The following is an 11,369-nucleotide window of genomic DNA, read 5'->3' on the forward strand; positions in this document are numbered from 1 at the left end:
CACAGCGGAATGATTATTTTCATACAGCTTTGCCTGGTTAGTAATGTGACTAATATCGGAAATAATCCTCAGTAAAATTATGTTTTTTTTTATGCCTTGTTGATTAGCGCCATCTACTGGCAAACACATATCCACGACTATAGGCAGGAATATCATTGGAAATATGCTAGCAGTTCAGCATAATTAAGATGAATAGCGGCCTAAAGCATACGATTTATGGACATTGTACAGTTTTACTATGTTGAGCTAATTTTGTTAACATTTAGATTAATTAAATTTCTAGTCAATGCTTGATTAAACGTCTGTTATTGGGTTGGAATTAATGGTTAGAAAACAGGTCAGAAAAAAACAAAAGCAAATATCAGACTAGACATTGTCTATTTTTCAGATTGCATGCTGGCCTGGCCTCGTAGAGTCGTAGGCAGTTTTTATTAAGGTTAATATCCAGAAGCTGTCCAGGGTCCTGAAGTCACTTGCTCTGTGCCTGGTATTAGACAGGTGTATGGTTAGGGTTAGCAGCCCACCGCTTTTCAACACTGTAAAAACACAAATGGGGACACTGTAGATCCCGTTTAAAAGGGATACATTTTTATTTTTTTATTTTTTTTGCATTAATTTTATTCTAATCCACATTCGACATCCCTGATTACAGGTTCGACATAGACTGCATAAACATCGTCCCACACAAAATCTTGCCATCTCGAGGTAATTCAAACACCCACAGACAACCCTGCCTGCACAATAATGTTTGTGTCTGATGCTAGTCTTGGGTGGAGCAGACATCGCTCGATGGCGTTGAGTGGGGCGGAATCCGTGGTGCTGCTCGCGTCTCGAGACTCGTTTCTCCCGGAAGTGGGTGGTTAAGTCGCCACTCGGTCACTGCTGGCTAACGAGCGATCGCTGGGATGAAGGAGAGTCGGGGATATTCTTGGGGCTGACAAATATCCGACGACACAGTTGTGAAATTTCATTTTTAACCAATTGGTTTGCGGTATATCCGCAGAAATCCACCACAGACGCTCACAAAAAAGGCTCAGACTCCCCGCCGCCAAGATGATGGAAGAAATTGACAGATTTCAAGTGCCGACTGAGGCAGAGATGCAGCCTTTTGTAAGTTAAACCAGATTGACTCTTTAACATCCGATTAAAACACAAATGTTGTCAGTTTGCGGTTTTAATAACATTTTGATGGGCGAATTGTAGCTTAATATGAACTAACGACCCGTGGAATATTTCATTAGTCGTATGTTGTGTCATCACAGACCGTTATTTCTTCCAAAAATGGTACATATCTTATATTACGAGAGGTCGATGATGGTCCCTTCTGTGTCTGGTGTGAATTTTTGCTTGCAAATGTAAGGATGCTACTATGATGATGCTGCGCACTGAGACCGTGTGTGTCTCCCTGCATCGAAAACAACATCAGCTTCATTTTATTTCATAACTTCAGCTCGAGTTGTTCTTCTATCTCTTCGTACTTCCATCGTAACGCTGTCTGTAACATTTATTTGAAACAATGTTAAATACTGCGTGATGTTTCTTCAATCTCACAGAGGCCTTCACATCCTTTTGCTTCATCATGCAGAATACGTGCTATGGTACCTGAATAATGTCATACCCCTCCCACCCTTCCCAAATTCATCAATAATTCTCAGTAAAATAACCAGCTCTGTTTGAAGAGACATCTGGATGGCCCATATTTAACCAATGACCCATACAGCAGTTGCTCGTGGTTAGTTCTAGATCAATGGTTCTCATTTGGTTTTGCTTCAGAACCCAGATTTTACATGGGTCATTAAGTGGAGACCCAACACAAAACCCAAACTGTTTATATACAGATGTAAATAACATGTTCTCAAGAAAATTATTCACATGAACTGCATAGATCTAATAATATGCAAAAGTATTAATGTGACATAGAATTAATTGAAAAATCGACAGTGTTGTTTTCAATGAAATTCAATTATTTCATGCTCTCTGTACTCAACACACAAAATATATTGTGACTGGCACAAACCATGTTTATTCTCTGTGAAAGTAAACCAATATCTAAGGTCGTCTGGGTATGCAACCCTTCTGCGACCCATTTTTTGGTCATGACCCAGTGGTCTGTTGTAGGCTATATTATATTATATATTATGTACATACAATATGTAAAGTTTTTGTGATCAACGTACCAAAATCTCTTGTACTGTGCCAATGTTTTTCCAGTTTTAGTAGATTTATGCTTTTGTAATATTAAAATCGGTCATAATTCTTTATCCGTTCCTTATTTGAATTTGGTAAATTCCACCTTTTGCTTCCGCAAATGTTGTGTTTCCTTTCACATTTAGAATGAGCTGACAGAAATCATACAGCAGACATAAAGTGATGCTTCACTCATTCACATTGATGGAAATGGACAGAGCAAAGCTCTGAAGAACAGACATCTCATAAAATTGACTTAATCGATAAAACTAGACAGTCCTGACACTTTTGTCTTGTTCACCAGGATCCAGCATCATCGGCCACATCAGAGGCAGACTCAGATACCAGGGAGAATGAACCTGCCACCCTGAACTATAAACCTTCTCCTCTCCATATGAAGATAGGTTTGTCCATACTGCCAAATGCCAATGCGTTTTTTTGTATTATTATATGACATGATGAAATTATAAATGTGTCTCGCATTATTTGTTCTCTGTATAGACAAACAGAGAGAGCTGGTTAGGAAAGGTTCGCTGAAAAATGGCAATGCTGGAAGCCCTGTCAATCAACAACCCAAGAAAAATAATGTGATGGCCAGAACAAGGTACACACTAGAGAAAATAATCACAGTTTTCAACATGAACGTTGTCTGTCTTTTAAGTTAATCCAAAAACAGACTGCTAACTCTGTATTTCTTTCTCAAACCAGGTTAGTGGTTCCCAATAAAGGCTACTCTTCTTTAGACCAGAGCCCGGATGAGAAACCTTTAGTTGCTCTAGACACAGACAGGTAAGCTCTTCACACATCCTCCACTTATTTATTTACGTCCCCATTTGCCACAGGCTTCAAACTCACTGTTTTCCCTCGCCTTTGCAGCGATGACGACTTTGACATGTCTAGATATTCCTCATCAGGATACTCATCAGCCGAGGTGAGGTCTCTATGGGAACAGGTACCTATGAACTCTGGTTAATGTATTAAGCCCCATACCACCAGCATCATGACTGTGGATTTCTTTCTCAAAAGTCACTCACAATCTTTTATGCACTAAATTCCCTTTCATCTCTCCTTGTTTTCCTTTAAAGGTCACCATTCTCATATTCATGTTGTTATACGTGTCATTGATTCATTAAACTAACAAATGTACCAATTAATTTGAACCAACCCTGTTGTTGTATTAATCTATCAAATAACTGCTTCCAGGAAAATCAAATGAATTACTATGATTTAATTAGTGACGGTTATGCAGCACGGCCTGACATGCTGTTCGTTGCTTCCTGCAGCAGATAAACCAGGATCTGAACATCCAGCTACTGAAAGATGGATACAGGCTGGATGAGATCCCTGATGATGAAGACCTGGACCTCATACCGCCCAAATCCGTCAACTCCACCTGCATGTGCTGCCAAGCCACCTCCTCCACTGCTTGTCAAATCCAGTAAACCCATCACCTTTTCTCCTCCTCGTGCTCCCTCTCTCTCTTTTCCATCCCTTATTCCCGTTCATAACCTCAGATAAGACATCTAATCAATATTACAGTGGAAAATGTACAATACAGTAAACGTTACGATAAACATGGTGTACAGGAAAATGTGAACACACACACACATACACAAAAACGCATTACATGTGCTAACACACACATACACACATTTACTCTAACAAATGATTATTAACATGACTATTATTGGTTGCTTCCTCCTATGGCAGGATATGCACTGTTTTGCTAATACGCTAGGAGAGTCTGCTCACTTTCACCTCCTAGTCTGCATTGCGTTATACCGTAAAAGTGAAAGTAGAGCAAATAAAGCTTTAAAACGGCTTTAATTGTGATTTAAAAACAACAACTTGATGTTACAGAGAGTTTGAAATAGCTTATCCACAGAATTATCTGCTTTCATGTTGCACTCATTGCATTAACGTTGTCGTTAGGGTAAGATTTGATTTCCGTACGGATCTGGTTGGATGTTTATTGTTCGTGGCTGCTATCGAGGCTGTACTTGGGTTCGTTTTTTGTTCAACATTTTGCATGTTGGTGCATTCGTGCTGCAGCGCTAACAGTAGCCTTGGGCATCACACTTTGTTTTGTTGACTCTTGGTATGTCACATGTGTCATGAAAAGAAAGGCAATATTTGTTCTGATTGGTCAAGGTCTGGACTGCTGTTCTTTTCACAGTACCTCTCACTGCAGACCTAAGAAGATCAAAATGATTACATGAAGACCTTTTGTGTCTCAAAGCAGTTTTTCAAAGGTCAGAAATCACTGGGTATGATTTAATCTGTTATGACATTTCTGTTTAGACAGAATGTCCAAACATGTTAGATAGTTACAGTAAGCAGTGTTTTATTCAGGAAGATGCTCTGATATAAGAAACTCGAAGGCACCAAAGTATGTTTATGCTCCTTGTTGGAATCAATTATTTTACCCTGTGTCCATTTTCATACGATCACTGCGTTTCATGGAAATGGTTACTTTTTCAGACATTGTGGGCTGTTTTAAAAGTACTGTTTTCTGCTGGTCTTTGGGAATAAACTATGAATGTTAATGTTGCTAAAATGATACAATTCACTGGTCTATCTTAACATCCATTATTATTATTATTGTTAAACATGATTCAAGCTGTCAATGATGAACCTGCACTGTTACGTCTACACATTAAATCTTTTACAGATTTTACCCTTCAATTCAGCTTTGACACATTTTGTGTTGTCTTTACACTCTACATATTGTATTGATCGAGTTGTATCTCAAAATGCAAATTGCTTTCATTTGAACTGCTCATATTCACTTTTTAGTGAATTTTAAAAAAGTGTAATGACCTGATGTATTCAATTCAAGCATAATCAAAGGTGAGCATTTGTTGGACAAAAGCTGTGTTTTTATGTTATAAATATGTTAATTATGTGAGAAAGTCCATTTATGTACTAACAATGTTGTTATTGGTTTCAGTGATATCAATAAAAGCAGACCTGAATTACACTTCTCTTTGTTTTAATTAGTTATCCTCTTTGCACATAATTTACAGGTAATGAACGATGAATGTTGCAAAAATGATACAATGATGTAAAAATACAGAATATATATGTACAAATGATAGTGATGTAAAAATACAGAATACATATGCACGATGATAGTGGCTCGAAGTCTGCAAGATGCTGATAAACACATCACGACATTAGGATTTACACTATGCAACTGAAAAAGACTTTTGTAAACAACAGCAAAGTATTTCTCTATAGTTTGCTAATTACATTCTGCAATCTAAGTTAAGAGTACTAAACCTCAAAACAGAAGGCACAGGTTGAGCATTTTTACAATGACTGTGTTTCAAATGACCTGCTTCTTGAATTCAAGCTCACAACCTATTAAACATATGGAACATCTGGAAAATAAATTAGCAGATATTCTGTTCTTATTTGCGTAATATTTGTTGATCAGTTATAACATAAAATATAAAAATCGATACTTGAATAAAGATCTAACAGATTCATTGACTATTGTTCACATTTAAAATTCTGTTTGTGCTTGTCTTTTAAATGGCTGATCATCATGGCAGATTCAAACTAAATCTACATTCAAATAACATGACTTATTATTTTCAAGTATTTCAACAGCTGAATATGAATCTGAAAATGAAAACCCCATAAATAAAACTAATAAAAGAATATGTCACTCAGGTTCATTGACTGAAAGTAAATACTATAGGCTACTAATAAAACTAAAGGTTGTGAGAAATATGATACAATCTCAGTTCTGCAATATTTGGAGATGAAAGGCACAGATCTTGCCTCGTGTTATATCATAACACGCCTGTAGGTGGCGATGGTAAACTACTAATGAGTGAAACTGTTGGCGGGCCTCACTACATCACTTATGAAGGCTGATCAAAAACTGTAAAAAGTTTAAAAAAAGAACTAATTGAAAGTGTTCTGAATGAAGAGTATTTTCAATGCTCTAGCTTAAATGTTACATTATTTTGCATAAATGATTAGAATATGCAAATAATTACTTAACATGATGTTAAGTTATTTTCATACGTTCAGAGAAGTTTATATATCATTCAAAAACTGTCTTCAAACACTAAAGTCAATTGCTGCCCCCCTAAATATCACCAAGAACAAAAACTATTCACAGCTATTATTTTAAAACATATTCACTTCCTATACTGGACCACTGAAAATGTTGACACTTCAGCCTGATAATTAAAATGTGTCTGTTTCACATAATATATCTTTACACAGAATCTGTTCATTTCCCTTTGTCACAGTGGGTGTGTAATAAATCACCTGGCTCCTCTCTGTTAACATCAATCCCATATTTGTGATATAATGTAAATATCTGTAATTTATATAGATTAAATTATACTGTAAATATCCTTGCTCATTTGAAATAACTCTTGGGACTTTATTACATTGTTTCTGCCAAAAATGTACAGTTTCTCTCTATTCCATTGAGAAGTCCCATTTTCAGTCTTTGTCTTAGAGAACTCCTGCAAGCATATTTTGTAAGACTCCATTATGATGTTTTGTATGACTCCACCTGATGATATCTTTTATCATCAGTTAGATATCATTATTATATAACAGATCAATTTCATATCAGAAATTCTAAGACCTGAATTGGTTGTGTCAGGTAGAGAGACATCCAAAATGTGGGGGTCACGTAGCTGCTCAAACACCAGCAGACATGTGATCACTGGAGCCAGAGGACGATGTGGATGTTGAAGAGTGTCGTCTTCGTCCGGCGGGACCCTGGAGCATATTGGGGTGAAAGCCGGCGTGTCTGCGGGCGTGCTTGGTGAGGTGATCGCTTCGCATGAAGCATTTGTCGCAGAGCGGGCACATGAAACGCTTCTCCCCTGTGTGCGTACGAAAGTGTCGTGTCAGTTCATCTGACCGGGAGAATTTCTTGGTGCAGCCTGACCAAGTACACTGAAAGGGCCTCTCACCTAAGAACACACACACACAGGAGAAATTTAAGGCCCTACTGATAATACAACTTAATCTAGTTAGGCTATAACAATAACAAAACCTAATCGACACAGATTTATTGGTGACTTGTTAGATGTGCGTATGTTGTTGTGTCAAAATGGAGAAAACGTTTTAAACGCCCGTTACTTTCGTTGATGAGCTTTAAGAATTCGCTGATTTTTTATTTAGTTATCGACGTTTTGCACTGGATGTAAACGCACTTATTGGGAGGGGCTGCGCTTGGCTACAACGCGGCACCACGTGCCGGATGTTTACAACTGTGAAATCAGGAGGTGTGTACATGACGTCATCGTTGCGTTAAATTATAGCATACGCCCATAGATGCCTCATTTGCGGCTGTTAGAGTCTGTCATATTGGAGCGTTCAAGCAGGGCGTCTGCAACCGTAGATAGACGCATGTATATATCTGCAATTGACTGCAAATGATTTTGCTAAACTAACGAAGGCGTCAACTAACACGACATTAAAAAAGTTACCATAATAAAAGTAAAACCATTAAAAAGTACAATAGTAAAACCCTGCAATATTGAGTTAATTCAAATAAACACACAAACCAACACATTCTCACCTGTGAAAGATTGTCCGATTTCTTCAGGAATTTAAACATCGGCGGCTTCACAACCAGAAGCTGCGCAATGTTGAGGCATCATTGATTCTTACTGTGAGTGACGACATGCTGACCGTTCCAAGATGGCGGGTGCGCCGACGTGTCTGGAGCGGTCGAATGTGTCATCTACGTATACATATCTATGTGTTATACTTATGCGCCAGAGAAACAAGCGTGCAGCCATCTTTAGAATTGTGTGTATTTACTATAGTTCTGTATCTCTATGGCATCGCTGTCGAAGAGTAATTAGCTGGTGAAGTGGATTTACTTGAAGAGTTAACTAAAGTTATCATGAGCATTTTAATATTTGGAGCGGAGGTCATAACAAATAGCGGTTAATTAATTTATCCGTACGATCTTACTTTCATGTTAAGGAAATACAAACAGGAAGTCAAAAGGCAACGAGCGCAGCGCTGAAAAGGGGCGGGGCTACAGTAACAGGAGGTCTATATGGGGTTAGCGAGTGTCGCATTGATGTAAGTGTGGACCATCAAGGACCAATGACCACGACTACTAGAATAGAATTCAATAGAACAGAACATATTCGCCATTCAACAGAATCATTAGATTGCAAATTAGCAAGCCTGAAATGATAGCCTAATAGGTTAGGCTACTTCTAGCATTTCCCAGCCACACGATTACGCAATTTTATGATCACACCGTGACCTGCGTAACAATGTGGACTAAGCAACATGTTTGCTCTCATTTTGGTTAGAAACATTGTGTACTGTTCCACCCTCATGTGCACCCTTGAGCGCTCCGCCTGCGGTTACACCCACTGTTGTATGAGTGGCAGTTCCTGAAACCGAACTGTTCCTGAGAACACGCGAGCGTAGGGCGTAATAACAGACGGCGTCCAGCAAAACGAACAGACGGTATCGAGTTACTGGCATTAGGCTACTTAAGTAATTGTGTACATATAAGCACAAAATTAATTCAACCGTGCTCATTTCATACCGGTGTGTACTCTGAAGTGCGCCTTGAGATGGGACGATTTGCCGTATATTTTACCACAGCCAGCATAGGGACAACAGTGTCTCTTCTCAGCTGATACATGCAGTCTGTCACGGTTCCGTGTCCTTTTCACCCTGCATTTCTCCCGGTTTTCCTTTACACCGGTTTGATTCTCCGCATCACAGTCCACCATACGCTTGGTGCTGATTCCGCTCGGGTTACACTGATTTAGGTCCAGCAGAATCATTGCGACCATTAACAGAGTCCGACTCTCTTGACTTTCCTCAGGTCCCTCCTCGCCGGCTAGTTTGTCTGTGCGGTCAGAGCTCGATCCGTTTGAGACCGGCTCCAAGGACCTTGCAGCAATTTCAACGTCCGTCATCGTAGTTACACAAACTGTGCTGGAACTGTAGAAGTCACCAGTGCCTCAAATACTTCAAAACAAAACTCAGGGCGCAGTGTGGATGCTCATCATATGGGCATCGGGGTACAGACGACTCCAGTAAACGTGGCTTCACGCCTACACGTGTTTTTCCCAATGTGACTAGGATGAAATAATGTTCCCGGCGAAGGATAAAGGAAAAAGCTTGTGTCGCTTCTTGCGTCTACACGCACACGAAGCATCCAGGTGTCTATTTTCAGTATTATTTCAAGAACACCAGAAAGCGTGGAAACTTTGCGTAGGCTACTCTCTTCTTCCCTCACAAGTGCGTCAACTCTGTGCCGCTGTTTGGTGTTCTGTTCCTATCTGAAAGAAACTACTTCGCGGAATCCCAAAGTGTCATCATAAAGCTCGCAGCTGATTGGGCATAAGCCTAAGGGTCTAAGAGCGACGCTCTGAATGCACTACCAGGAATCACCAAGGCTGCATGAGATTGAAGAGTCGTGGATCCAATAGTGTTCAGAGTATGAGACAGAGGGCGTGCTAACATAACAGGAACAGTAGTAGCATGGTTTTCCTCCTTCAGAATCAGCAGAGGGTGCACTGGTTGATACAGTTGAGGACACTGTTTCTAAAAAAAGTGGTAGACGTTTGGTCAGACTTAGCATTTGTCTATCTGTCATTTAGCTAGTTACAGTTAAACCCAATGTGAGTCAGTTTCACGTTGTATCACATTGTTCAGCAGGCACCATGCAATGAAAAAATGCAAAACATAAAATATCAGTAAATAAACCATGTAATAAACGTAGATAGAGATATTAGTGTAGCACTAAAAAGTGCTTTTTCAATTTTAAAGGGGACTTTTAAAAATAAATTTCTGTTAAACTTTAAACATTGTAACATATAAAGAATAGTATATTTTACAATATATAGGCCTATAAAATAGTATATTTTATGTATTATATTTTATAAATAGTATAGCCTATATAATTTATTAATAATTTTTAATATATTAGAATGTATTAATTACACACACACACACACACACACACACACACACACACACACTCTCTCTCTCTCTCTTCTATTAATCTATCTATCTCTATCTTTCCACGTGGAATGACCTGTATATCAACTATATATGATTGACAGTGTTCAATCGATGAATGCTCAAATGAGCTCTGCCTCACTGGGTCACAACCACAGCAATACATATCTATTTCTTCGAATAATTGTAGGCCCCCTATCAGCGTTTGACATGAAATGCATTCTTCTTCTTTCTTTTTTCTAGCCTTCATGGAAATTGGGTGCACGGAAGAATTGAGCAATTGTTCTATAGCTAAACATTACTCTAACACGTTTCAATTTCAACAGTCCCTTTCCCTAAATAAAGCGTGCATTTTAGCAGATGATTTGTGCTGCACATGATTGGCCTAAGTAAAATAACTTTTGAGGCGGGCCCTCGTGAAGGGCCACTGGAGAAGGAGAAATTATTAGCCAATGAGAGCCAACGTAACACGACTCTTTTCAGAGTAATCTCTGAGTCCGAACTCGCGGGGGTTCACGCTGAGAGACAGTTCTAGGAAATTATGGGAACAACTCAAACGACTCTATATTTCAAGAGTTTGTCCATAAACATGAACGGCATGAACTGATTATGATGACAAAAAAGCATACATTTACAATAGAAGGACAACATGAGGTTATCAACAATCTTAACAACAACCCCTTAGAATGCAATATATTTCTGTGATCATCTAAATAGTTCGATTTTCTTATTAGATAGGCAATAGCCTATTTCTAAACATTAGAACCATAAATAATACCATATTAACAATACTTGGTTATGGGCTCTTGACAGGCTATTTAGCTACTTTTCTAGGTAAGTGTCAGTCGTAAGAATGATATTTCATCATTGCAGGTGTTAGGCTGTGTTGTTTATTGTTTTATTGTTTAAAAGACTACGCATGTATTGGCCTACAACATATTAACACGTATAATAAATCATATCGTTTCTAACAACGCTGTCAGTACGAGATGGGTCACGTTGATGTTGTTATTTCGCTCTATCCAGCCCCACACACGTGTCTGTTTTTGTGGAACAGAATGTACCCTGAACTAGAAGTGAACTTGAACGCCTCCCTACGATGCAGAAAGGACAGTGCAAGCAACACTTCCGCTCGAATGCAGAGTCATGCTTGTGCTTAAGCAGAACAGCACTCCTAACTCAAGAAGAATCTGTTCTTT

The 11,369-nt window shown here is 38.8% G+C and overlaps 2 protein-coding genes across 3 annotated transcripts; one reads left to right on the forward strand and one right to left on the reverse strand.

Annotated features, from left to right (window-relative positions):
* The first annotated feature begins 644 nt into the window (after positions 1-644).
* On the forward strand, positions 645-5,166 carry fam219ab (family with sequence similarity 219 member Ab). Of its 2 annotated transcripts, none has more exons than XM_084415140.1 (6): positions 645-1,110; positions 2,492-2,591; positions 2,689-2,791; positions 2,896-2,976; positions 3,064-3,139; positions 3,471-5,166. In XM_084415140.1, the coding sequence occupies exons 1-6, from the start codon at positions 1,054-1,056 to the stop codon at positions 3,627-3,629; spliced, it is 576 nt and encodes a 191-aa protein (XP_084271266.1). In that variant the 5' UTR covers positions 645-1,053; the 3' UTR covers positions 3,630-5,166. The 2 variants fall into 2 exon arrangements, with proteins under 2 accessions (XP_084271266.1, XP_084271267.1); XM_084415141.1 differs by having other exon boundaries at positions 778-1,110; positions 3,064-3,118.
* A 1,403-nt stretch (positions 5,167-6,569) lies between these two features.
* klf9 (Kruppel like factor 9) lies at positions 6,570-9,496 on the reverse strand. Its single transcript, XM_084415139.1, has 2 exons — positions 8,744-9,496; positions 6,570-7,136 (listed from the first exon to the last, which is right to left on the reverse strand). Exons 1-2 carry the CDS (start codon positions 9,120-9,122, stop codon positions 6,859-6,861), a joined length of 657 nt encoding a protein of 218 aa, XP_084271265.1. The 5' UTR covers positions 9,123-9,496; the 3' UTR covers positions 6,570-6,858.
* Between the last annotated feature and the right edge of the window lie 1,873 nt (positions 9,497-11,369).

Source organism: Rutilus rutilus, assembly GCF_951802725.1.
Source record: "Rutilus rutilus genome assembly, chromosome: 7".
Classification (NCBI taxonomy): Eukaryota; Metazoa; Chordata; class Actinopteri; order Cypriniformes; family Leuciscidae; genus Rutilus; species Rutilus rutilus.

What these genes read in the sequence shown, in the direction of transcription:
- fam219ab (XM_084415140.1), top strand. Translation starts at nt 1,054, where the DNA reads ATGATGGAAGAAATTGACAGATTTCAAGTGCCGACTGAGGCAGAGATG. An exon ending in AATGTGATGGCCAGAACAAG is followed by an intron (nt 2,792 to 2,895) that starts GTACACACTAGA and finishes TTCTCAAACCAG; the next exon opens with GTTAGTGGTTCCCAATAAAG. An exon ending in TGAGGTCTCTATGGGAACAG is followed by an intron (nt 3,140 to 3,470) that starts GTACCTATGAAC and finishes TGCTTCCTGCAG; the next exon opens with CAGATAAACCAGGATCTGAA.
- klf9 (XM_084415139.1), bottom strand. Translation starts at nt 9,122, where the DNA reads ATGACGGACGTTGAAATTGCTGCAAGGTCCTTGGAGCCGGTCTCAAAC. An exon ending in GCACTTCAGAGTACACACCG is followed by an intron (nt 7,137 to 8,743) that starts GTATGAAATGAG and finishes GTGTGTTCTTAG; the next exon opens with GTGAGAGGCCCTTTCAGTGT.